Source organism: Nymphaea colorata, chromosome 6, assembly GCF_008831285.2.
Source record: "Nymphaea colorata isolate Beijing-Zhang1983 chromosome 6, ASM883128v2, whole genome shotgun sequence".
Taxonomy (NCBI): Eukaryota; Viridiplantae; Streptophyta; class Magnoliopsida; order Nymphaeales; family Nymphaeaceae; genus Nymphaea; species Nymphaea colorata.
This window is the reverse complement of record NC_045143.1, coordinates 21753178-21781001: the sequence shown is the minus strand read 5'-3', so window position 1 is coordinate 21781001 and position 27824 is coordinate 21753178. Positions and strand designations below refer to the sequence as shown.

Here is a 27824-nt window from a genome sequence, read left to right as displayed (position 1 = left end):
TTGGAAAAGTTAGGATTTGCATCAATTTCAAAGATCTCAAAAAGTCGACTCTAAAGGATGATTACCCACCTTCCAACATAGACATGCTGGTTGGCTGTTCAACGGGTCATGAATTGTTTTCTTTTATAGATGGCTACTCAAGTTATAATCAGACCAAATCGTCCATCAGTGATCAAACAAAGACCTCTTTTGCCATGTTTTGGAGAACTTTTTTTTACACAATGATACCGTACAGGTTGAAGAATGTAGGAGTAACCTATTGGAGAGCAATGTCTACTATCTTCCATGATCAGATACACTAATTCATGGATAACTATGTAGTTGATGTTCTGGTCAAGCCAAAAAACCAAAAGGAGCACATCAATGTCCTTATATATGTATTTGATAGGTTAATTCAGTATAAGTTAAGGCTGAATCCATAGAGGCATGTCTTAGTTATATGGTTAGCAATCAAGGGATCAAGGTAGACCCAACTAAAGCCAAAGTCATTATCCACATGCCTACTCAAAAGAATCTGAAGGAGCTACACAACTTACAAAGCAGAATCAAGGCAAGGTACATTTCTAATATGGCCCTTAGATACAAGCCATTTAATCATCTTCTCAAGAAAGGTGTTAAATTTGAATGAGATCTATGATGTCAAGAATCTCTAGATCAGACCATGTAATAGATGTTCAATCCTTCCATTCTTCAACCACCACTTTTGGGAAGACCCTTCCTATAATATATCTCAGTATGTGATGCAGCATATGGTGGATTGTGGATTCCTAGCACTACATGAAGAAGGTTGCAATATTGAATAGGCAATTTATTGCGTCAATAATACATTCATTCTGTATGAAAAGAGATTTTTAGCTACGCAAAAGATGTGCCTGGCACTCATTTGGATGTGTTAGAAACTCAAGCATTACCTGCTACCTTAGGAGGTCGGTCAATTCTAGACTAACCCCTCTCAAATACATCCTAAAATAGCCATTCCTTAGCAGCAGAGTCACCAAGTGGCATATAATTCTCATGCAGTATGATCTGAAATATGTCTCCTAAAAATCGATGAAGGGAAAACCACTGGCAGGTTAGTTAGGAGTCTTCTCTTCGACATAAAAATTAAAAGCTGACGATAATTTTTCCAATGAACAAGTGCAACATGTAGCTCCTGCACCTATGTGGACACTCTTCTTTGATGGGTCCAAGGATATGGTTAAATTTGGGATTCGGATTCTCTTACTTTCACTAAAGAATGAGATGATCCCTACTCCTTTAGGTTGGAATTCACTTATACTCATAATATGGTAGAATATGAGGCTTTAATTCGTAGGCTCAGAACGCTGCTCAAATTGAAAGTAAAGAGGGTTCATGCCTATGTGACTCTCTTTTCATTGTTAACCAGATGAAAAAACATGGAGCGTCAAAGATCCGAAATTAATGTCATATCATGAAGCCTCCAGAGCAATGATAAAGCAATTTGAATAATTTCAACTCTTACATGTCAGAAGAAAGTTCCATCAGTTTGCAGACAATTTGGCTAGTCTGAGATCAACCATCACATTCAAGAAAGCAGAGCCATGTAGAGATTTCAAAGTTAGAAGACTCACAAAACTGACTTATGAACTACTAGAGCAAGTTAATCAGGTGGAATCCAAAGAAGTGAAATATCAAGGATTACCTAGAGACAAAAGAATTTCCATCCGGTATGCCTAAAAGCAGCGAGCTATACAAAGAATATTTGGCTGATACTCTGTCCTCACATGAGTCTTGTACAAGAGAGGCTTCTGCTTAAAATATTTCAAGCGCCTAAACAAAGATGAGGCACAAGAGGTGATCGAAGAGACCCATGAAGGTATTTGTGGTGGTGATGTTGATTACCAAACGTAAGTTAAACAGCTGGTGAAAGCATGCTCTTATTGGCTCACCATGCAGCAAGACTGTTAAAAGCATGTAAAAGGATGTGCCAAATGTCAAGTGCATGCTGACTCCATCAATAACCCTACGACATATTTACATTCTGTGGTATCTCCATGACCTTTCTCTATGTGAGCCTTTAATGTGGCAGGCCCCATCAATCCTTCTACATCCAATAGTCATAAATACTTCCTAATATTTACAAGATACTTCACTAAATTGGTGAAGGTTGTCACTCTCAAGAACATCCTATGCAGCTTTGACTACCACATGACATTGTATCATATAATGGTGCTCACTTTAAGAATGAGAGGATGTGTAACTTTTGTGCTAAATTCATGATCAAACACCAATCCTTTGCACCCTATTATCCACAAACAATGGTCAAGCTGAAGCCACAAACAAGATTCTAACCAAAATCTTGAAAAGAACAGCAGAGACCAGCCATGGTTGGCATGAAAAGGTCTATGATGCACTTTTGGCTTACGGAACAACTATTAAACACTAACCAATGCAAGTCCCATTGATTTGGAGTGCAAAAGGATGTGGTATTGCTGTGATATATTCAAAAGCTAGCTTATATATTTGTTGTAATGATAGAAAACAGAATGCCTATAGATAAATATCAACAACAAAGAATGTTGCAGCTAGATCTTTTAGATGAAAAAAGACTACAAGTAGCAGAACACACCAAAGCATATCACCAGAGGGTTGCTCCACATTATGCCAAATTAGTCATTGAGTGGAAGTTCAAAGTAAATGAGCTAGTCCTTAGATCAACCATTATATGGAGAAATCATCAATGTGGGAAGTGGGCACATTGGGATGGGCCATACATAGTGAAGGAAGTCCTTTCTAGTAATTCTTATCATTTGATTGATGTAGATGGCATCGAGTTACATGATCTTGTCTGTGACCTACATGTGAAGAGACTTTACACAAGATGTATTCAGTTCCTCATAAAAATAGATAATCTTTTCTAATGGTCAGACTTGTCTTCTTTGATTTCATGATACTAGCATTTTCAATGTCTCCCTGAACTTGGGCAATTGTTCTCTTTCCTTAAGCATGATAATCAAACGCTACTAACAGACTTGGATTCCAAAAGAAAATTTTGAAATGAATTCACAAAAGCAAATCCTTTTTCAAAAAGAATCAAAAGCCTTCAAGTTCTCAAACTCTTGGTCCAATAACTAGAAATTCTTAAAGTTTTCCAAATTACAATATTTTGTCAAAGCCTAATATCATTACACACCCAAACACTTGCACCAAATGTGTCGACTTTGCAGTGTTGTGCATGGGTACCAGCACCAAGTGTATGGACCTCACTCTATAGCGCTTGAGCACATGCACCCAATGCGTGGATATCGCAGTGTTGTGCATGAACACCTATTCCTAGTGTATGAACCTTGTGCTTTGGTGCATGAACACCTGCACCCAATGTGTTGGCCTCGCACTATTGCACACAAACTCTTGCACCTAGTGCACAGACCTCATGTGCTGGTGCATGAACACCAAAACACTTATACCTAATGTGTGGAACTTGCGCTTTCCTATATGAATACCTGCACTTATTGCTTCAGTGCAACCTTTGGAACAACCCTGTGAAACCAAACTCATATGATACACATTGAACTCATACTGATGTGCATATAGGAATACATGAATACAACTCTTTTGAACACGTGCTTTGGCACCCTAGAACTCGTAGTCATGTGCATATAGGAATATGAGAATACAATGAACTTGTGCTGTCATGCCTTGAACAACCTTTGCAATATCCAAAACTAGTACACTTGCATGCTGCACTCATGCGCTTACAAGAACACATGATAGCATTGAACTTGTGTAGTGTATACCTGAATTTGCATCTTTGATGCACCCCTGAAACTAGTATTGAATTGATTAAAACTCCCATGGTGTGGCCCCATTCGCAGTCTAGTGTCATGAACTTGTGTCTTCAATGCAGCCCCTAGAACTTGCCTCACAATGAACCCAACCTTTGTAGGTTAGAATTCCTGCTTACGTGCATACAAGAACATGTGTTTACAAACCTTTGAACTTGTGTTCATGGGCATATAGGAACCCATGATCACAACCTTTGGAATTTGTACTCGCATGCATACAGGAACATATGAGCACATTGGAACTCACACTTTAGTGCATAGAACTCATGCTTTGGTACACATAAGAATACCCAGCATTTAATAGGAAAGCATCATGGAAAATTTTGAACTAAATATCACAAACAAGACTTGTTTGTGAGATGTTCACATTTTCAAAAAAAGAGCAATTTCTAATCACTATTTGAAGGAACTCAAAGAACAAGAACTTCAATAGCATCATGACACGAACCAAGAAAGAGAAGGTCGATGACATGAAGAGAACCAAAGAAATATTGTTAATATAGATGGTTGAAAGGTTGTGAAAATCTAGTGAAATTTGTACAAGAACAATATCCTGAATTGGTGCGAGCCAATCAAGCAAGGACACTGCAAAATGAGTGTTGAGAGATGGAGTTGGAGCACGTATAGCCATTCCTCTGGGTCTGTACTTTACGAAGTTATGTGACCCTTGAACTTCTTTCTAGATATATCTCCTAAAGCCTTTTGAATTCAAACACGTATGAGAGTTGTTGTACACTTGGTACCTTAAGACCAACTAGTTTGGGAGTTACTGGCCTGAAAGCTCACTACATGGGTTTAGTAAAAAAGCCTGATAGGCATGATATTACATAAGATAGAACCATATGTGATCACCAAGCGGTAGGGTTCTGCAATAGCCTATAGGGTGATGAGGTATTTTCCTCCCAAGTGAAGGTCATCCTAATAAAAAAAAAGAAAAGAAAAGTGCAAAAGAGTGAAAGAAAACAAAAGAAAAGCAAGAACCAAAGTGGCCAAAGCGAATAAAAGAAACAAGAAAAGATAAGACATAAAGAGTGCCTACTCGAATGGCAAGAACAACTCAAATCATAAGTTCTTATGCATATGACATGAAACTCCTCATGGTTTGGAAGCTGTTAGGCCAATGATTTCTCCTTTATAAGGCTCTCCAAGCAGTTGAGGGAGTATGTTCCAAAAAATCATGCAGTGACAATGAAGAAGGACTTGCTCTAGAGAACCAGAAACCATGATTAAAGAGAGTTCTAACTCTCAAAGATGTTAAAGGATCATAACAAGTTGTTGAATGGATACTAAATTCAAAAGGGAGCATCATTTTATACGAAATATTGTCACATGAACTTGTTCGTTATGGAGACACAATGTTCATAACTTGTCCTTCATGGACATACAATGTTAGAACTCGCTCTCACGAGCACACAATGTCTTGAACAAGAAACTTTTCACAATGTTTTCTTAGTTTTCTAACTGGGACATCTTCATTGTTCAAAAGCACTAGAGATTTTTATCCTCTGACTTTCACAAATCATAAGTGGTTTCCTAAAACCATGAGCTTTTAAGAACATCAATTTGTGGTTTTTGTAAACCGAGAAATTTCCCTCGTAATGGGCATTTTATTTTCTTTATTTGGTGTGTCTTGTCATTGCCCCCAAGTATGGCTTTATACAGGTTTAGTAACGAAGAGGGGACATCTATAAACACCCTAAATTTTCACAAGCAAAATTAACCATTTCACTCCTCACAAAGAGGATTTTGAGCTAGCTTTCTGACAAAATTTCAAATGTAAGAGTTGTGAATCACACTATATGAAGTCATAGTGATTTAGGTATCTGACAGGAGGACCCATATCACCCAAGTTGTTGCCACAAAAAATGACCATTTCACCCCTACTTCCACCATCTTTTCCTATTAAGGCTATTTTCATCTCTACAAATCAAAACAAGACATGTCTTACACTTCAAGAGGGAGGAAGATGATGAAGAAATGGAAATGTTCGGTTGAAGAGCATTATCAATCATTGATCATTCACTAATCATATCGACGCAAAGCGAGAGGATGAATCTTCATCAAAATCATGTATGGTCCACAATAAAGTTGCATGCATTTGAAAATATTGTCATCTATAAAAGTCAAATACACGTATTCCTTCAGCCCATAACAGATTTATTCATCAGACAACAGTTGTAGGCAAACATCTATGTCAGTTGTGTTTGGAGCTATTGGTCATGAGATGATTATAGAGTTGCTTCATGCACATCCAGTGTGGCAAATTGTACATCACCAGCAAAACAAGTCATATGTTGTAGGTTGAACTCGAATTTTCAAATGGGTTGAAACCATTACTAGCTAAAGCAAAGTGTACATTTTCTTCTAATGCAAATGATGGGTACATCTCATTAAAATTCTTTCATGCTGCACTATCAGTTGGGTGTCTTAGGACTCCATCCTTTACATATTGGTTATTATGTCATGTCATATGTTTTTCAACTTCAGTCATTGTGAACATTCTCTTCAACCATGCAGTAAGAGGAAAATATTATAGAGTCTTCATTGGTGTCCTTCAGCTGCCTGAGCGATGACATTATTGCATCTTATATAAGGACATCCCATTCTTCTATTTACTATTGTGTTATGTGTGATAGTAAAGTTGAAAATTTTTCACATTAGTTACATATTCTAAATTGTCTCTTTTTTTTGTAGTCCAACTTTGATTATCCATCCTCTAATGGGTCTATATAGGCAACTAATATAATCAACCCACAATATTGTGAATGCTATATTTTAAGCATTTGCTTTTTGATTCATGCACACTAATACTCTTTGGATAGATTGTCATGCAATCTTTCCAACAAGTACCTAAACATTCTTTTTTGATAATCCTGTGTCTTTCAATGAATGTCATAAGAAGACACTTTGAACATATATGCAACACAAATATCATGTTATTCCTAACTCAAAGACCATTAACAAATGACTCATTGCACCATTTAATGATGAAACATGCTACATGATATCTAATTGAAGCTATAGTTCAAGCAGTTCGAGAAGATCCTAAGTCCTAAACCGTTCAAACAATTTATGGAACACTTAGTGGGTGGGTAAAAGGCTAAGAACCAAAAACATTCAAACATCACAAAACACTTTAAAAGAACCTCTATTCAACATAATATTTTGTAACTAAGTTCACATGTATAAGAATTAAAAATGTTCGTAGGATGATGCCAGAATCCAACCGGCATGTGTCGGGATCCGGCGATGTCAAAAATTGAGGGTTTTGTTCATGTGTGGATATTTCATGCAATTAATCAAATCGATAGTACTAAGCTCAATAAAGGTTACTAGAAATTTCAAGTCGAATCCCACCAAAAAATGGCAAAATCTCACTGACTAATTTCGGATACATCCCCTAAAACAATATTATACCTCATTTAAAATGAAAAAAAAAACTTAACATAAAAATGAAAGAACCTACATTTTTGTCATTTACACACCAAAAATTGATGAAAAATTGTTGGAATCATCAGAAATGTCTGTGATCATTAGTGGGAAGAACAAGGAGGAGAAAGGAAAAGAGAGAAGAAGAAGAAAGGGGAAGAAGGATCTAGGCATATATAAAAAGTTACAGAAGCCTTGATTGATGCAAGGAGGATGTTGGTAAAGATATAACTTAAAAACATCACTGAAAGTATTGGGAAAACTTTCACTGATGCATGGAGGATGCTGGTAAAACTATCATTACTGATGTCCATGAATGCAACATCGATGAAAGAGCAACTTATACTGATGCTTATACTGATGCACACATTGAATGTCAGTAATGTGTCACCAAAAAATACTTACATTGACACAAGCTATAGTGTGTGTTATTGAAAAATTCATTTTTACCGACGTCCACTTGTCAAGCCATCGGTAAAAGCATATTTTCAATGACATGTATCCAATGTTCATCGACATCAACCTACGAACATTGATGAAAGTCCATCTTCACCGATGTTACCTCTTGAATGTTGGTAAAAGTGAACTTTCACTGACAGCCATTTATTCATGGGTTGATGAACCTATGTTTTTTTGTAGTGCAACGTGGGGAATAAACCCACGTTTTATTCATTTTGCTTGAATATGAAACTTAAGAGTTTTAGGCCACATTATTATGTTTTCCAAAAAAAAGGAACATGGCGGTCCTCCCCCCTCCCCTTTAAGGGTGTTTTTGTATTTTTTTCACATTTTTTAATTGGATCCTTTTCTTGGATTGGAATTTCAGATTTGGATCCTAAAATTGGTCCTTTCTGCTCCTTGGATTTGGATCTGAATCTTTTATAGATTTGCTCCAAAACACCATGATTCCAGATCTTCTCCATTTTAAACTTGACATAAAATTCATGGCATCAGTTATTAACACTAGAGACAGCACACATGGGATTTAAGCACTAATTTTGTGGATAAATATATGAAAACATGTTTAAAAGATGGTGCATTTTATGCATCATCATATGCCATTTCAAGATATTACTTTATGTTGGCAAACTGTGAACATGTTGTAATACTTAACCATTGTTAGTTGTTAATAAAGCTTGTCAATTTATGCAAGCACCTACCACAAATCATTGGGGGTGTAGTCAAACATGTTCTATGGTATGTTAAGAATACAGTTTATCATGGACTCCTCCAACTGAGCCCTAATCTTCAGCTTCATGCTTACTATGATGCAAATTGGGCTTCAGGTCTTGACAAATGCAAATCTATGAGAGCATACACCATATTTCTTGGTTCTAATCTTGTCATCTAAGTCTCAAAAGGAAAATATGGTTGCATGGTTATCCACTGGGGCTAGGTTTCGTTATGCTGCTAATACAGGTGTTGAACTCCTCTAGCTTCAATATCTTCTTAAGGATCTTCATTTTTGTTGGTCTTCCTCACTAGTAATCTAGTGTCACGATGTCAATGCTATCTTTATGATAGCTAATCTAGTTTTTCACCAAAAGAGCAAGCATATTGAAATAAATGTCTAATTTATCAAACACCAAGTCACCAAATGGCAGCTTGAGGTTTGATGTCTCCCTACTTTTCACTAGCTTGTTGATATACTTACCAAAGCCCTTCTTGAGTCCACATTTATTCTATCATGAACCAAGCTCAAGGTCCTTCCAGGACTATTGAGTTAAGTGTATCCAAATAGTTGTTATGACTCATTCGCTCTCTAGGTCAACCTCATCAACATAAAAAGATGATAACATAAGAACGAAGGAGAGAGATGAGCATATCATGATACTGAAAGAAAAGAAGTGCTACGCATGAAAATATGTATATTTGCAACATGCAGAAATATGAAGGATAGAGAATCATCTCCTTCCATGATCACGTGTAACCTGATTTGCATATAATGGAAACTCCCCACCCCTGATTGTCGAGTGTGGTGGAGTACTCCTTGTGGACTTAGAGGTCATTCTAGAGCCACATTAAAACTGTCTTTTGTATTTTCTTTGTCATTTTTCTTTTCTGTTGTTGTCTATGATCCATCAGTTTGTTTAAGAGCTTGTTAATAAAAAGAAAAAAGCACCACTAACACTAAGTATGCATAGTTCACACCCACAAATTGTGTGAAAAGTCATTAGCATGTATGAATCTTCACCCCTAGTTGAAGACAAAGACATCATTAAGGCCCTCCTAACCTACTTGAAGCAAAAGTGGGTTGTGTATTTGAGATAGTACCAAGCTCAACAAAGGTAACTAGAAAGTTTTACAGCCAAACCCCACCAAAAAACGATAAAATCTCGCCAGAAAATTTTGGATGCATGCCCTAAAACAATAATATACCATAAAATCATTTACAAATGGATAAAAAACAAATATGATGGTTAAAGAATCTACCAGTAATTGTCTGAATGCTAAAAATCGCAGGAAAAATGGTATATATGTGAAAAATCAGTGGTAATTGCTGGAGGGAGAAGAAAGAAGAAGAGGAGGGAAGAAGGGTTCAGACAAACTTAAACGTCGAGAAAAACTTTACTGATGTGAGGCAAACATTGGTAAAGGTGTAACTTAGAAATATTGGTGAAATTCGCGCAGAACTTTAATCGATGCGTGCTGAACGTCAGTGAAAGTTGTCGATGCCCAATCACAAGGCATCGGTGAAGGGGCACATTATACTTATGCAACCTCTGGATGCTAGTAAAGAGTTGTAAATATCTTTTCTTCAATTGATGATTGAAACAAGTTTTGAAAATCTAAAATACATCTGCAAACAGAAATTTGCTTACAATTAAACCATAAGAACAATTACATGTCCATAATTAAACAAATCTACATATAACCAATGCTCATAGTTGTATAACACAATACCAAAACTCAATAACCACAACTCGAATTTACAACACCAAAACTCAATCATCAAAGTTCAAGGTTACAACGACGTATTAAATGAGGTTAGGTACATATCCATGTTCTTATATTCTAAAACAAAAACAAAAATTGCACCACAAAATATCATCAGTGAGGTGGCAATCGTGTAAAGCTTGGTGGATAAAAGGCTAAGGACTAGAAACATTTAAATATCAAAAAACACTTTAGAAAAACATCCAATCAACGTAATATTTTATCACTAAGTTCATGTATAGGAGAATTAGACGTGCATAGTATCTCATTATAATTCGGTTGGCCAGTGTCGGAATCCAGAAAGGTGCGGCCAGATTCTAGTGAGGTAAAAAATTGAGGCAAAAGTGGGTTGTGTATTTGAGATAGTGTATTTGAGATAGTACCAAGCTCAACAAAGGTAACTAGAAATTTTTACAGCCAAACCCCACAAAAAAACGATAAAATCTCGCCAGAAAATTTTGGATGCATGCCCTAAAACAATAATATACCGTAAAATAATTTACAAATGGATAAATAACAAAATGAAGGTTAAAGAATCTACTAGTAATTGTCTGAATGCCAAAAATCAAAGGAAAAAACAGTATATGTGCCAAAACTCAGTGGTAATCACTGGTGAAAAGAAGAGAGAGAAGAAAGGAGAAGAGGGGGGAAGAAGGGTTCAGGCAAACTTAAACATCGGGAAAGCCTTTATCGACATCTGGCAGATGTTGGTAAAGGTGTAACTTAAAAACATCGGCGAGCGCAGAACTTTCAACGATTCGTGCTGAACGTCAGTGAAAGTTGTCAATGTCGAAGCACAAGGCGTCGATGAAGAGACACATTATACTGATGCAACCTCTAGACGCTAGTCATTTGTCGCTGGAATAGCAGCTTCTCAAACTTGAGGAGACTTAAGTGTTAGTAAAATCATTATTTTTACTAACAACCACATTCTAACCATTGGTAAAAATGAACTTTCACCGACATGTAGTCCAAACATGTCAGTGAAGGCCAATGTTCATCAACACCCTTCATTGAATGTCGGTGAAAGCCCATTTTCACCAACACTTCAAGTTAGACATTGATAAAAAATGAAGTTTACTGACCGCCAGTTGTCCATGCATGGGTGATTCCTTGTTTTTTGGTATTGTGTACATCAAACTCACCATTGCGAAACACTTTCATCTTCTCTATCTGCACATGATGATTGCTCCGCTATTTGAATACGGATGCATCATTTTTTCCCTCATCAACGTCATCTTCAAACACAATTCATTGCTTATACTCTTTTCAACTACCATGTCTTTTGTCTTCATCCTCATTATCATCAACAATCGTGATTCCATCTATAGGCCTCCTTTTAGCGAAACATTGTAAGTCATTATAAATAATAATAACGGTAGCCATAAAATGGAAATCAAAATGATAGCTTTGATCACACTACAGACATTGACATTGAAAAACGCCAGTATTTTACTGTGGCAGGACTCAAAGAATGACAAAATTTTGTTCGTGAACTCAAATGATAGTATTTGACACCACATGCAAAGTATGACATGTTATCCGACGCTAAGTGCTCTTATTAAACAGAAATTATGGCGACATAGGGTGTTGAATAGCCGGTAGTCTTATGCCCGAACAGGTTGTATATGGCAACACAAAATGACCAGAATACCCATAGTTAGTAAAAAGGAGGTTCTTACAAGAACTAAAGAAAGGGAAATGAAAAAATAAAAAGTCTAAACTGAACATTTTTTCGAATCACTAATACGTTTGATTCCCCGCGGATCTCAAATTCCAGGGGATCTGAAATCCACAAGAGATGAAAACCGAAATCTTATCAAATTGTGGATTTCAGCGTCCACAGTTTTATCAAACCGTAAATTTCTTAAATTTCAAATCTATATTATACTGTAACAGGCGTGGATTTGAGATCAAATGAAGGGAGGGGTCGAACCTCAAATCATGAATATGAGACTTCCGGTGATCTGATGTCACCGTTGAGATCTATGATAGTGAAACGCGACTTAAAATACCGCCGAATAGTGGCCAACAAGTGATTTTAAACTTAAACGAAAGCGTTGGGGTGGTTCCTCATTCGTCCTCTCCTCTCTCTCTTCCCCTTCCCTCTTCGACGGTCCAATCCCTCCTCAGGCCTCAATCTTCCCTTCAGCTTCTGCGCTACTCTCTCTTCCTTCAGCTCTCCGCCAACTCCTCATTCCCTTAGCACTTGGATGACTTGGCCTCTCTCTCTTTCTCTCCCGCCTCTCTCTTCCCTCGTGTCTATGGGGGCTTTCACCTCTCTCTCTCTCTCTCTCTCTCTAACCCAATTTGAACTGCAAGCGAGATGAAAGCATCCTACGGCACACTCCCCTTTTCATCTGAATCTAGACTGGGAGAGATCTGACCAAGGCGACACAGGAGACGCGGGCTTAGAATAACCTGTCGGTGGTCGACGGAAACTTTATCTACCAGCCAGCCATCGGTACAAGCTTGTTCGTCACTCACCAGTGGGATGGCCGCAGCGGCTTCTAATAGCAACTGAATCTGCACCGGCGATTGTCTATCTCGAGCAATTCATCCCCGAATAAAAGGTGAGTTCTCTTTGATTGGTCCATGATCCGATCTACTATTGTTAATTGGATTAATTCATGAGTGAACCCTAGGCAAGTGGTTTGGGGTTGTCATGTATTCGGTGTTCGACGAGAGCTTTAACTACTTGGTGCATCCTTAGGTTTTTTGTTTGATTGCTTCTGTCAATGAGTCAATGTCTGTTTGATTGCTTCTGTCAATGAGTCAATGTCTATCCTGTATGCATGCCAAAGTTTGTGAAATTTTAAACAGAAAGATGAATGGTAGCTCGAATGCCTTGACATATCAGAGAACTTGTGCTATTTTTAATCGATTCCATTTCTTTATTGGTTGTTGCTTTGACGTTGTCTGAAGTTAATTTAGATCGATTACCTCTTAACCGATGCAAGCTTGTTGCTCTTTGACTTGCTTCTCCATCATATGGTCAAATGATATAGTGGCATGTATGTAGCCATTTAACTCTTCTAGCCGGTACTTGTAGCTTCCCTGTCCACATCCACTCCATCTACCATCCCAACTTGACTCTGTCAATTTCAACTGCTAACATCTCTATGTTTCTCCTTCTTCACCTTGACCAGGCCTTGTGTTTCCCTCCAATGTCAACACTTAGTATTCTGGTGATAGGCGTTCACTTTCCTCCCACAAAAATAATGTGACAAAGTTAACTTAAAAAACTCAATTTATTTAACCAATTTAACAGAACATGGTTGCTTTCTTGTCAGTGATTAGTTATTACACTAACATGTCTAATGGATAGTAATGACATTCTGAATTCTGATAACGAGCATGGGATGATAAAAGGACTCTTCAACAAGAAAGTCTGCTACACACTTTGAAAAATAGCAATTAAGTAGCATGCCAATTTAGCTTTTTAAGTTATTTTCAGCAATGTCATTACTAGAGATCCAATAAAAAAAGAGTAAAACAGGTCTCCATCATGCACATTTCAGATGGATATTTCACAAATGAAGTGACCTATTTTTAAAAACAGAAAAGGATCTTGGCAGGGTTGATATTAGGTTCGACCATTTCATGCTTTGTAAAATATACATATGTAATAAAACTCATCTTCCTTTGGCCCTTCATCAAATCTTGAAAACCAAAGATCCATACTTCAAACTTGTCGGTGAAACTCCTAAAATTTTCACAAAGTATAAAAGAGGATCCAAAAAATTTTGATAGAATATTATAGTTTATAAAATATAATAGGCCTTAAAAATAACTTATAGAATAGGTGTTAAAAGAGTCACATGCTTAATCAATTTCTTGAGATGTGAACAATCTAGTTTTAGTTTGTCTATGTAGATTTATTTGTTATACTGAAAGTTATCTTCATCTATTAAATCTAAAATATCTCAAATTTCATAGATATGCTTACAGCATACTTATGTAAAAGCACAATACTAATTTCTGGCATGAACATGGTTAACCAAAACAAACTGTGCAATTGCTGGAAAAGTGTAGATCTTGTTGATCACTTCTTGCATGTTACATGGAAATCATAGTAAAAAAAAACGTTTTCTTGGGAAAAAAACACGATAAATAGAAATCCATTTAAAACTTAAAAAAAACGCATTTTTTTTGGAAAAAAAAAATTAGAAAGGAAAAAACACGAAGTTTTTTTTTCCTTTCTTTCATTTTTTTAATGTCGAACAGCTTTTTTCTTTATTTCTATTTTTTATTTGTTGCAAATCTACTTATTTTTTGTTGTGTGATCTATTAGTTTCTCATTTATTTTATTTTCTCCTCATTTTAGTTTTTTTTAATTTTTTGAGAATTTACCGTATTTTTGCCCTTTTTTTCAAGCTCGCCATATTATACCTGAGAAAAACCTCACCGTTTAAAACTCCAAACAAATAAAACTCTTGTTCGACAAGAGCTTATGATTTTCAAGTTGAAAAAAAAAAAATCGTTAAAAAGAGAACATCTTTGTCCTCCGCGTGTCTTGAGCGCACCCAACTCATCATTGACTCGAGTCGAGTACGGCTTTGACATGCCATCTATTTCAACGGGTGCGGCAGACTGCACTGGACACGCGTTGACCGTGTCCTGTGCCGTGTTGGGCTGCACCCGTCTGCCCACCCGCTTCGGTGTGGGTGCAATGGCCTGTTAGGTGAATCCATGTGACATGTAGAGCCTCAAGAGTGTGTGGATGTTGACAGCCTGAGGATGTTGACAGAAGGACGTTGAGTGAATTAGATTCATGCCTAAGGCCCTAAAGCTATGTCACACGGACTCTTCAAAAAAGGGGCCGCACCCATGTTGACATGACGCTGGTGCAAGTGCTGGTGCTGCTCTGACACGCACCCCAACCGCATCCTTTCTTGTGCAAGTTCAAAATATTTTCCATTTTTTTTCTTCTCTCTATCCCTTTCTTTCTTTATGTATAGTAATAGAAGTAAAAGTAAAGAACAAATTAAGCTAAGAAACAAGCTAAAATTATATATATTATGAATACATGCATTTATATATATAAAATAAATATATTATATATATACACCCTCGCCGAACCCTCGCACCCAAATTTTTTGGGATACGTCTCACCGGCATCTACATCCGTACCCGCACTCCGCACTCATGTGACATAGGCCTAAAGTTGAAGAGACATTGTGCATATCAGAACTAGTTGTTGAATTCGTATTTTTGTTCAGACCTACTGGACATCATTGTTTGGTCTGGTAACTTGCTGTTAATGCTGCTGAAGTTGTTGCCATAATTCATGATGAAGTTGTTGCTGTGTTGTAAAGTTTCTGATCTTGCCGATAACTCTAATTTATTCCATTGGGAGTTGCACATCAAATAGGTCTTTTAGTGTCAATGAAATATGCCTATGAGAGACTCAAGATAACCATAAAACTTACTAGAAATAGGTGATGGTGGCTCTGTTTCTTTCTGGGCTCTCTCCAGATTATTCAGTTTCCAAGGTCCTGATGCTCGCAGCCAGTGATATTCCTAGTTTGGTGAATGCTTATAATAATTGAATCGCCTTGTTGTGTCAATTTCTCAACCCCCGGACAATTGAACTTCCACTGGCCTAGTAGTTACGGGAGGTCATGGTCGTGGATTTAGTGCACCCCCTAGAGATAGAGGTCATGGTCATGGTGGTGGAGGCTGTGGACATCTCCTATGCTCTTGTCGTGGCATACAGGGGCATCTTGAAGTCCAATGTTGGGATAAACATGGTCGCGCTTCCTTAGGGATCTGGTACATACTTTTTCAATATTGACACATGGAAGACATTGTGAACCTGTGAATATTGTGGTGGCATTGCTTGCCAGTCGATATGTCGTCTCACTAATTCTTTCAAGGATTTCAAATGGTCCAATAAATCGGGGATTCAATTTGCCCCGCTTACCAAATCTGAAAATTCCTTTAATGGGGGCACATGTAAGAATACATGGTCTCCAACTTCAAAGTTCATCGCTCGTCGTCTCTTATCAGCATAACTTTTCTGACGATCTTGTGCAGCTGATAATTTATTCTGCATCATCTTGATTTGGTCTACATAATGTTGTAAAACCAAAGGATGTTCTATTTTTTTATCACCAATTTCATCCCAATATGCAGGTGATCAGCATGGACGTCCATATAAAGCTTCAAAAAATCTCATGCCAATGCTAGAATGGTAGCTATTGTTGTAGGCAAATTCAGCTAGTCTTACATGTTTATCCCATTCGCCTTTTCATTCTAGAGAATATGCTCGTAGCATATCCTCTAAGGTTAAAATTGTCCTCTCTGTTCGTCCGTCTGACTGGGGGTGAAATGCTGAACTCATATGTAGCTTAGTTCCTAAAGCAAGCTGAATGCTTTCCAAAAACGTGAGGTGAATCTAGGATCTCTGTTTGAAATAATTGTACGAGGTACACCATGTAATCAAACTATCTCATCAACGTACAATTCGGCTAAAGTTTCTAATGATTGATTCTCTCTTATTGGAACTTGGAAGGAAGTGAGTGGACTTCGTTAATCAATCGACAATGACTCAAATGACTTCATGTTGTTTTCGAGTCCTTGGCAATCCCATAATAAAGTTCATCGTTATGTCCTCCCATTTCCATAGAGGAATCTCAAGTGGTTGTGATAGTCCTTCAGGTTTTTGATGTTCTGCCTTAACTTGTTGACAAGTAAGACACCTTGCCACATGTTCAACAATATCGGATTTCATTCCTGGCCACCAAAATTTTTGTTGAGCATCTTGATACATTTTATTTGCTCCTGGATGGATTGTATACTTAGAAGTTAGAACCATGTAATTCATCCAAGAGTTTCTTTCTTACTTTTGTTCCCTTTGGTATCCATAACCAGCCTTAACACTGTCATTACTGTCCAACAAAAAAAATCTGTAATTAGGATTATTCTTTTGTTTCTGTCTAATCATTTCAATTAAATCACTTGGTGTTATTGCACAAAGGTAAGTATTTTTGGGAGTGGGTTGGAAGGGGTTCAAGGAAGTTAATTCCTCAATTAGTTTCTATCTTTGAGCTATCAAACTTCCTGCAGTCACAGTACCCTTGCGACTAAGGGCATCTGCTACAACATACGAGGGTGGTATGACCGTATGACATCTTAAAATCATAGTCTATTAGATACTCCACCCAACGACGCTGTTGAAGGTTCAAGTTTTTTGTGAAAACAGATAAATGACTTATGATCTGTAAATAGTTCAAATTGTGCTCCATATAAGTAGTGTCGCCACATCTTCAAGGCATGAACCACTGCACCAAGTTCTAAGTCGTGGGTCAGGTAATTACACTCATGTGGACAAAGTTTTCGTGACACATAAGTGATGACTCGCCCATTTTGCATTAAGACTGCTCCATACCCATACTTAGAAGCATCAATATAAACAGCAAACCCTTCTTTCCAGATGGGATAGTAAAAAAACTGGTGCTGTAGTTAGCTCTTGTTTTAAAGTTTGAAAACCTTGTTTACATTTTTCTCCCTGTTCAAATTTTATTCCCTTCTTCAGAAGTGCAGTCATGGGTAGTGCTATTTGGGAAAATCTTTGGATAAAAAATCCTGAAAATTATAAAAAAATAAAAATTAATAAAAATATGAAAATATGCATATAATACGCATATAATACCCGTATAAAAATTAATAAAAATGCAAAAAAAAGCATATAATACCTTTTTTTTCACGTTTTTTATTTTCTGGCGTTTTTTTTTAAAAAACGCATCTAATTCCTGTGCATGTGTTTGAGTCTTCCTTTTGTTTAAAATGGTTTCAATAGTCATGATTTGATGATATTATATACGAAGCTTGAACAGAAATTTGTGCTAATATTAGATGAGCCTTTTTTTATTTTTGAGGTTGTTTCTGCAGAATTTTGCAGTGTCAAGGAAGGAATCAGGTTCCAACATGAATGCATTTAGTTTCCACTGTGACTAAAATTTACGATGTTAATTTGACCAGGAGCTATTAAGAAATATTTGTGTTACTTTCTCTGTTGCTATGATTTTTCCCCATCTGTTACCTTGTTTCAATAAATTCTGAATATGCGTGCTTAGGCGAGGTAACTCATTTACTCATTTGAACCTTGCCATAATATATTTCATAATATAAAGGCTTTTAAGAGAGACCTGTGCAAAAAACTGATTAGTTTAGCATGACTGCTACACCAAACTATAGCCAAGAAAAGTTGCAAGAGATATTCAGCATCGTTGCACTATAACTTCATAACTAGGTCTTGGTAGAAGGAACTATGTCTGCTTCCTGAGTTCACTGATACGATGTGGAAAGCTCATGAGCATTTCAGGTCCTCAGGATGTCAAGCTCTGTGGCTCAGTTTAGACGATGAGAAGATATATTTGCACATTTCATCCCAAGTTCATCATATAGTCGAGCATTACACTGAGCCAAGTGGGAATGCACCTGCTTAACAAGTTAGTTCAAAGATAGGCTTGTGGTTAGAGATAATGAAAGTAACACAAGGAATCGACAGCGTGAGTGGCATTCCATATAGCAACTTTTATGTGATCAAATGTATTGTGGTATAAGTCTGCAATCACAAGCAAGACTAGCATGTTCATACTTCCAGCGAAAAGAATTGAAGACAGAAAGGAGCAGTAAGAATTACAGACTGAGGACCTTGCAGACCATGCCAGGCATCTTTTTATGTCAATGAATCAATTGGACCATGGACTTAATTGTTTATTTCGTCAAGCAAAATCAGCTCTGCTCCACCAGTTGCTAATCAATACCGGCACTATTTCTACTTGGATTGGATCAGGAAGTCTGGTAGGATGTAGGCCCGTATCAAAGTCTTTATATGACACGTCTGTTTTTTTTACGAACTTAATCAGCACAAGCTGGAGTCAGTAAATTGATCACCATGCTAAGGTCTATGTGACATGGGTACATGTAATTTGCCTAGGTACCGGTGTTGGTACGTGGGTACGGCGACATGGGTGCGTGGGTACGGCTGCATTTTGAAACATTTAGAATCATATTTTCAAACTTAATTTTGTCTCTAATTTTGATTTTTCCCTTCTTTTATATTTCCCTTCCACTGAGATTCTATATTTTCTCCCCATTTTATGATAAACAATGTTTTGTTTGTGTTTTGTATGAGACTTTCTTATGGCATTATAAGTGTGAACCATTAATTCTTTTTTTTTTTCATTTTATCATTTTTGAGAATATAAAATTTGCCGTACCCGCGTACTCACAATTTTCAAAATTACCGTGTCCGAATCAGTACCGTACCCGCACCCATGTGACATAGGCTAAGGCCATGCAGCTGTCAACCTTCATTTTTCTGTTCATACATGTAAAATGAATTGTCCTAATTTACATGTAGTTCAATGTTCACTCTACTCCTAACAGTGGCTGGTATCACCTGATTTCTGCCGTCGCTGTGGTTGCTTTTGTAAGAAGCCTTGATTGATGATCAGTATCATAAGATCTAGCATAGGTCGCATTCTCCAACACATTAACACCATTTAACCCAAATCTGCATTTTTAACAAGAATTTATGGTGGAATTTATGTTGTAACAGGCAAGGGTTCAAGAGGTAAATATTGTACCTAACCACAATTTGTAGGAGCTGTTGTGGCCTGAAATTGAATGTACCTTCTGTCTTCTGCATCAAAGTGCATTGTTTTTCCTTCACCGCTGATCCAAAGGGACTTAAAAAAAAAAAAAAAACTCGATAAACATTCATTTTTAAGTCAATATATTGCTGCGAGGCAAGTTATTGCTTCAAGTGATTTTAACAAACAACACAGGCACTTTCTTGTTTAAAGTTTGAATAGTCATGATATAATATTCCATAAGCGCACGAAAATGGCTAACAGTTTCCAGGGATCCTTTTTCTGTCAAAATTCTTAATTATGGTCTATTCTTGACTTTTTTGAAATTTGAATTTTTGGTGTTGCTGCAACTGAGTCAAGCATACTTTCAATTCTTTATTTTTTTGTTCTTATTTGGTATGAGACTAAATCATTTTTCCATACTTTGCAGGTAGAGATTCATTCTGTGATGAAACTCTGGCTTTCTTTCTCTCGAACCAGTAGTTCCGATGGATATTTTGTTTTTCCTTTTGTGACCTCCATTTTGATGCGCAGAAGATTGTGCCTTCTAGCAGTAATTGACTGTTACAGTTCCATTTGAAAGAAGTCTTGTTGATGAAACGATTACAATTAATGCAAATCTATATGCTGCCTTACTGTTACTGTTATGATGACATTACTACAATCTTTTTACTGTTATGACTTGCATGTTGGTTCCATATTTTCATTATTGAGCAGAAGCTAGCGATGATGATGGCATTTTTCTGTGCAAGCTGTAGCATATTAGCATGGTTTAGTTTGAAATTGAGATTTAGCAAACAGTGCCATCTGAGTATTCCACTTTGATGGTTTTCTTTTTTATGCTACCAGAGTTCTGTGTTACATGTGATTCAATAAAGTCAAGAAATCACGTCATAGTTTGAAATGTGGGCATCATGCAAAATTTGGTGCTCGCCCTCTATTAAGATCGCTCGTCGCAGGATTTGGTGCCATGTGGATGTGTGGTTATATGTTTTATTGTTTGTTGTCTTTTTTCATGGATTTTGGCTTTTGTGAAGGAAGAAGAAATGCATCTCAAGTCTCGTCTTATTATTTGGAGAGAGAGGGAGAGATAGAGTGAGATTTATTTTCAAATTCCATAGGTTCATCCAAATAGAAGGAAAATAAAAGTCAGATTTTATTTTCTAGATTTTCAAGATTTATCGAACACTACACTTTCCTGAAAAATGGAAAATCAGCTTTTTGAAAACTGAGGAACTAAAAAATCAGAAAAATATTTTTCTGGATTTGCAACGAAAGAGGCTTCTAATGTGTAAATTGTTTTATGAATTTCATAGTTTTTTTTTTCGCATGGGCTGGCTCTGGTAGATTCTCTGCCAATTATGCCAAGAGATATATTCTCTAGCATTGGACCTAGGGAATGTAAATGAATTGGATTCTGGTACAATCATATCAAACTCGTATACCGGATATCGTGTTGAGAGTCGTTCGAATTCAGTTGTTGAGATACGAAATACTAATTCAAATTTTTACGTGCAATCAAATACAAATATCTATCAAATTTGTTGGGAAGAAGATTCAGCCCTGAAATTAAATTTGTTTACTAAACTATTCATGAATTTCTTTTATCGCCTAGAAATCTAATTTAAAATTTAGTGTGATATCTGATAACGTCCCATCTACTTAACTTCGCACTCGAAGTTTTCCTAGCTGGAAGACCTTGAACCTAATTAAATCACCAAATGGTAGATGTCCCTTTTTACCTCTATATATGTTCTTAGGATCTTCATGCAATCATATTCCAAGTATTTCTAAGGAAAAATACTGTTTTGAAAAAGATATCAAAAGATTTCTTAGTTGTGATGTTTCCAAGAACCTTATTTATGACAGAACGGTGTATAAATGTTTGTCTTATACACCACCAGATCAAGCTTGACTTTTGCAGTGGACTGCCATTCTCTCTCTCCCTCTCTCTAAAAAAGATGTTTAATTTATAGCAAAAGGGGATCGCCAATGATCACCGTGTCTTTTATCTTCAGATCCAGCAAGTGATCAATATGATGCGTGTCCGATGTCCCTATGTCCTTCCTTTCCTATTGCACAACACGCGAAAAGAAGGAACTGGGGATAAGGAAATTAAAAGGAAAATGAAGACTCCTTTGTGGTTCTCCCTTTCACCCCTTTAAAAACCACTTTTTCTTATTTATTCTCCTTTACGTATAAGAAACCCTAGAGAGAATCGTCTCACCAGCCCTCTTCCTCCCCCTTTCTGCCCCTTTCTCTCTCTCTCTCAATTTTCTGAAGAAAAGCAACTGGACAAGGGAAAAAGATCAGAAAACCTCTTCCATATTTCGATTCCCACATCCTTCCAAACCCTAGATTGCGGATCTCTCTCTCTCCCTCTGGTTTCTACCACCAGCATCACTGCTGTTACCTACAGAGGGGGTTTTGAGCAGCACCCACCTCGTCCGCAGATGTCTTACCGAGCAGATCTGCCCGTCTCGGGCGGGAAACACCAATTGGGGAAGGCGGCCGCCTACTCCAGTAGCGGCGACGCCACCGACCACTTCGACCGCCTTCCAGACTCGCTTCTCCTCCTCATCTTCAACAAGATCGGCGATGTCAAGGCCCTCGGTCGCTGCTGCGTCGTCTCTAAGCGCTTCCAACTTCTCGCCTGCCAGGTCGACAACGTCCTCATAAAGGTCGACTGCGTGATCTCCGACGATGACTCCTCCTGCATCTCTCCCAAAGGCAAAGGCGTGCTCTCCAACTTGATAAAGTTCCTCCTCGTTCCTCTCTTCCTCAAGCCCTTCCAGACCTTCACTCAGATCCTCGCCTCTTCCTCCTCTCCAAAGAAGCCCTCTTCCGCCACAAGCGCTGCTGGCAGCCTATCCGAGATCTCCCACCACTCTCCGACGGAGGTGCTCAAGAACTTTAACGAGATCCAGTCCCTCAGTATCGTCCTCCCTGGCGGCGAATTGGGCGTCGAGGATGGCGTCCTCCTCAAATGGAAGGCTGATTTCGGCTCCACCCTTGACAGCTGTGTCATCCTCGGAGCTTCCTCCTTCTCATCATCCTCCTCCAAGAAACTGACCAGCAGGGTTGTCCCGCAAGACGACTCGGGCGAATCGCCGGTGCCGTCTTCCGACGATGGTGGCAGCATCCCAGAGAGTTTCTTCACTAATGGCGGGCTTAAATTGAGGGTCGTATGGACGATTAGTGCCCTAATCGCCGCCTCTGCCAGGCATTTTCTTCTCCAACAGATCATCTGCCAGCACCCTACTCTGGAGCGGCTGGTCCTGACGGACTCCGACGGGCAGGGGGTTCTCTGCATGAACAAGGAGCAGATGCAGGAATTGAGGGTGAAGCCGCTGAACGTCTCTGCGTCTTCTAACCGCACGCAGGTCCCTGCGTTGAACATGAAGCTCTGGTACGCCCCCTATGTGGAATTGGCCGGTGGAATGGTGTTGAAAGGAGCGACTCTTATGGCCATCCGTCCGAGCGACCATGTTGGGAAGGAGAGCGATGGTTGGATATCCATGGCGTTCGAGGAGCCGTTCCGGACTGCGGCCGCCTCCTTGGCAAAACGCCGGACCTATTGCTTGGAGATGAATTCCTTCTAGAGGCGACGGCGGAAGGCTAAATTTCCCGTTTTCCATTTCACGCAACTTTGTAAGCGAGGTGTGGTCTGTGATTAGGAGGAAACATGGAAATCACACCCCACTTCTCCTGAAACAGAAGAAGTATTAGGATTTCTCTTGCTTGTTTTGGGATAGGGAGAAATTGTAAAAATTTGGAATGTAGGTTATGTGTAGTTTGATCACCCTCTTATGAAAGAGCTAACGTTGACCCTTTCTCTCTCTGCATCTGCCGTTGTGCTTTCTGCCGTCTGCTATTGTGTTTTCTGCTGTTTGTCCTTAACCCTGTCCTCTGCATGTACTTGTTGCATACTGCATACTGCATAGAATTGAGATGTAGATCGAGTGAACGGTTGGTGGCTAAAGTAGAAGCCAAATTCTTCGTCAAAGAAATCAACTTCCCTCCCATCTTGGAAGACTTTATTCCCCATGCCAAATTAACGTTGCCTTTTAGTTCATATGGTTTGTGATGGTCCTATGTGAATGTCTTAGTTGTTGCTGCTAGTGTTAGGAAGACTGGGATTTAGTAATACTCGACAGAGTTCTGCTTCTCTTCGCTTTGATTTCCTTTATTATTGAAATAAATTTGCTTGTTTTAGGGATTGAGTGCATATTGAGTTCTGCTGTAGGCCATTTCTGGAAATGGGAGTCCTAGAATATCCAATTCATTTGAAATGTTCTTTTCTTCCTACTCTCTCTACGACAGGAACTTGAAAATTCATTACAGCTCTGGAGTTGATTCCCACCGCCTTTGGAACTATAATCCTTGATGATCATCTCTGTTTCATGATGCGCTTGTGCATGAATACTTCCAGTCAGATGTTTTGATTATGTAACTCCTGTAGTGGATGGAATATGGCGTTGCTCTTTTAATGTAGTTTCGTGGTATATACAGGATTATAAAAGATTAAATGTGAAATAGAAAAGTTATAATGTGAGTTCTCTGGATATCATTATGACTGCGTTTAGTAGCCGTGGATTTAAGGCAGGGGCGGTTAGATTTGCTGATAAATCCAGGATTTTAGGAAATTTTGGATTTTAAAACCATGGCTTTGGAATCTTCAAAAGGGAAAACTCAATGGTTTTAGGAGGGCGGTACAGCTAGTGGGAACCAGCTGAATCGCCTGCTTGCCTCCTCAGAGAGCGAGAGAGAGAGAGTGAGAGAGTGGTATGTTGGGCAGCCACATTAATGTCAAGGACGGTTGTGGTTACAGTGATCCAGATAATCAACCAAGGATGCAAGTAATACACACTGCACAGCCTGCTCAGTTAACCAAGTGAAAAACCCTTGGCTGTGGCCGACGAGGGTTCTAAGGTGTCCAATCTCCGGTGCAGGTGTCTCTCCAATTCTGTTCCATGAGCACATGAACCGGCGATCGAGGTTGGCCTGCAGTGAAGTTGAGAAGTTTTGTACTTCATTTGTTTGTTTATTTGGTGATTCTGCCAAGATCGTCTTCTGATCCTTTGTGCCGCCGTTGATTTAGTACTAAAGAAGAGCACCTTGTTAAGGATGCATGCTAGGGTTGGACCTGTGAGTCTAACTTTGCGGATTATATCGTGCCAGCATTTGCCAAACATGTTTGACTTCTGATTGCCGTAAAAGCATCGTTATCGGTAGCACCATATGCGAGCTTTCTCAAAACTTGGCCCCATTCAGTTTTCCTCTGTTTGTGATCTTTCCCTTTACATGACGGAGGCAGACGTCATTTGTAAGTGCGTGCATGCATGCTTGCCTAAGCTACCTACTTAACGAAACCAATGGCTCGTTAGTTAAGACTGGCTGCCAACTACTAAAAAAAAAAAAGAGTTGATGGGAAGAATGATGTGGAAGGTGTGCAGAACTTATCTTCTCCTTGAGCTGAGCTGTTGTGAATCTCGAATAGTTAAGGGTTTTAGGAGGCCAATCATTGCTTTGGACTCTGCTTCATATATGTCAAAGGAAGGGGGAGATAATACCCCAAAAAGGCCAATGTCATGAAGTGAGCTGTTTTGAAAGCTGGGTGGAGATTGAAACACTCATCAACTAAAGTGTTATTCATCCATCATTTTTTGTGTTAAAATAGCACCCACAAGAATCGAACTAACAATCGAACTTTTCCTAGCCTGTCAGTCTGATCAACTATGTGGCAAATTTCTGGAAAGTGGATATGCTTTTAAAACAAAAAGAAGTAATGGACAGAACTAAACGCCAGTAGAATTTGGTATTTAGAGTATTTTGTCATTTTTTAATAATCTTCGACTGCACTTTTTATACATTTGGCTGGAATAATTGGATCTTCGCAGAACAGACGGCTTTATTCTATTCATGGCCTTGAAGTTATGGGGAAAAGTCATATTGTTCCGGGGCTTACATAGTTTGGTCCTAGTTTTGCAAGAAAAGGTAAACGTGAAGGGTTTTCGGCGCCAGACTTGGAAGCATGTATAGAAGCAAGTATAGATGAAAGAACTATGCGATCCAAATTGAAAATGTTATCCAAGCTGTGGTCATATTTCAGACAAGTATTGAGTTTCAATTACTTTTCTTCTTTTCAAATTAGTTATGTTGACCAACATATGCTTAATCCAGCTTGGTAGAGTGGAGGTGGCGATATAAATGAAAGGTTCAGGTTCAGGTTGGGTTTAGTTTTTACCAAATTTGACTTAATCAGATTTTATTTTTGCATCATTATATCTTGGATGAGGAACTCTATTTTTTAAAGCTTGCTTCACACCCAACTAACATAAGACCCATCATCCATATTTAATCAGGTCATATCTTTACTGGGTCTCAATTGGATATTCGTTGATAAAGCATGAAATGCATTATTATTTTAACTTCTTTTTCATGTACTTTTGTTTTTATTGTTTAAACTTCCAATAATATGTTGAAATAGTCCTCATGAAATTTTGGTCCAACTTTGCCCCAAAATGGGGCTCGAACAGGTGAAATAGAATGAAAAGATAGTCATGGTAGCAAAATAATCATTTTCATTTATAACCAAGCTTGGATTTTGCCGCAAATTTGATCCTTAACTTGGATCTAACTCGGATCCAAGTTTCAAGGGCCCAAGCCTACGCTCCTCACCTAGGTCTCAGAACAGAGCAGCCCTGGATCCCATAGCAGCGGGAAAGGAGGAGGGTCTTCAGCCTCTTCCGGGTATAAAGCCCAGGGTTTGGGCTGTATCTTGGGGATTCTTGTAACATTTCATGCTCTTGATCTTGAAGGCCTGTGGAGTGATTCCTTGTTTTCCCTCTTTGGAGAAGGAGACCCCATTCTCTTTCATTATTTCCTCTTCACCCAAGACCCCACGATCTTTCATGGAGACCGGTGCAGGGAGGATACTTCAATAAGTTCTATCGAGAGGTGATGTTGCAGGTCAAGCTAGAGAGCATTCATTTTCTTGAGCAAACCCCAAGGCAATTTGTTTACCCTTTTTTAAACTTGTAATGATAGACTACGTTTTGCGTGGTGTCTTCTCATCATAGTGTATGATTTTGCATGGCACATACTACCATGAAGAAAAAAAGTATTCACTTTCATTTAAAGAAAAAAAGTATACATGAATCATGTGACACGAGCTTAAACTAGTTGAGTGCGAGTGAAGACTCGGTTTGCTGAGTCAAGCTTGAGCTCACCTCAAAAAGCTCGACTCAAGTATGAGTCCAGCTCGAGCTCAGCTTACTCATTGTGTATTCCTATAAGTCGGGTGTGATTCCCCACATAGATTTGCTTCTATTTTGATTGACGGTGAACAGGTTGTGGTCGTGATTATACTTGATTCAACTAGTTCTCTAGATATTGCGGGTATTGATCTTGTTTATGATTTCGTGCCATTTGATGTTGAGGTTTTCTGACTTAGGCACATCAACGGTAGAGTATTCGTATTTTTAGGATCGTGTTGCAGCTGGCACATAACCGTGAAAACAATCATATTTGGTTGCCCTTCCATGTGTGAGAATTCTGGTATGAGCCACTCGTTGATTTCACCACAGTTCAACTTGTGCAGAAAATACAGAATAAGGGAGAAGAAAGCGCACGATAATATGAGGCTGTACTTAGGGCATGCCTGCTGCCCCTAAACTTGTATTAAGAACCATAAAAAATACATTGATGATTAAAGTATAATAACACAATAGAAAAATTACAGTGTATGCCGTTAATAAGTGTTTCGGCACATGTTTTGGATCAGACCCAGATCCAAAATGCTGTCTATTTTAATACGCTCTCTCAAGTTGTATAGGGTCTTTGAGCATATACAACTTGCTCTTCAATAACTAAAATTGTCGCTCTATCAGTCCTTTTATAAATACATTTGTTGTTTGATCTTCTTTCTTCAGGTGACAGAGTTCTCTCTCTTTTAATTCACCATTTTGACGAACAAAATGTTGATCCCTGCTCAATCTCAATATGTTTCATTGTGCTGCGTTGGATAGGATTGAAGGCAATATTC

The 27824-nt window shown here is 38.3% G+C and overlaps 1 protein-coding gene and 1 long non-coding RNA gene across 2 annotated transcripts; both read left to right on the top strand.

Moving 5' to 3' along the window:
- The first annotated feature begins 12230 nt into the window (after positions 1–12230).
- On the top strand, positions 12231–20412 carry LOC126410125 (uncharacterized). The gene is made up of 2 exons (XR_007573525.1): positions 12231–12745; positions 20208–20412. It is a non-coding gene; the product is annotated as an uncharacterized LOC126410125 (long non-coding RNA).
- Positions 20413–21975: 1563 nt separating this feature from the next.
- Positions 21976–23622, top strand: LOC116256920 (F-box protein At5g46170-like). The gene has a single exon (XM_031633490.2). The coding sequence runs from the start codon at positions 22231–22233 to the stop codon at positions 23377–23379; it is 1149 nt and encodes a 382-aa protein (XP_031489350.1). The 5' UTR covers positions 21976–22230; the 3' UTR covers positions 23380–23622.
- Positions 23623–27824: the final 4202 nt, after the last annotated feature.

Bases quoted from the DNA above. Each gene is read 5' to 3' on its own strand.
- LOC116256920 (XM_031633490.2), top strand. From the start codon at position 22,231: ATGTCTTACCGAGCAGATCTGCCCGTCTCGGGCGGGAAACACCAATTG.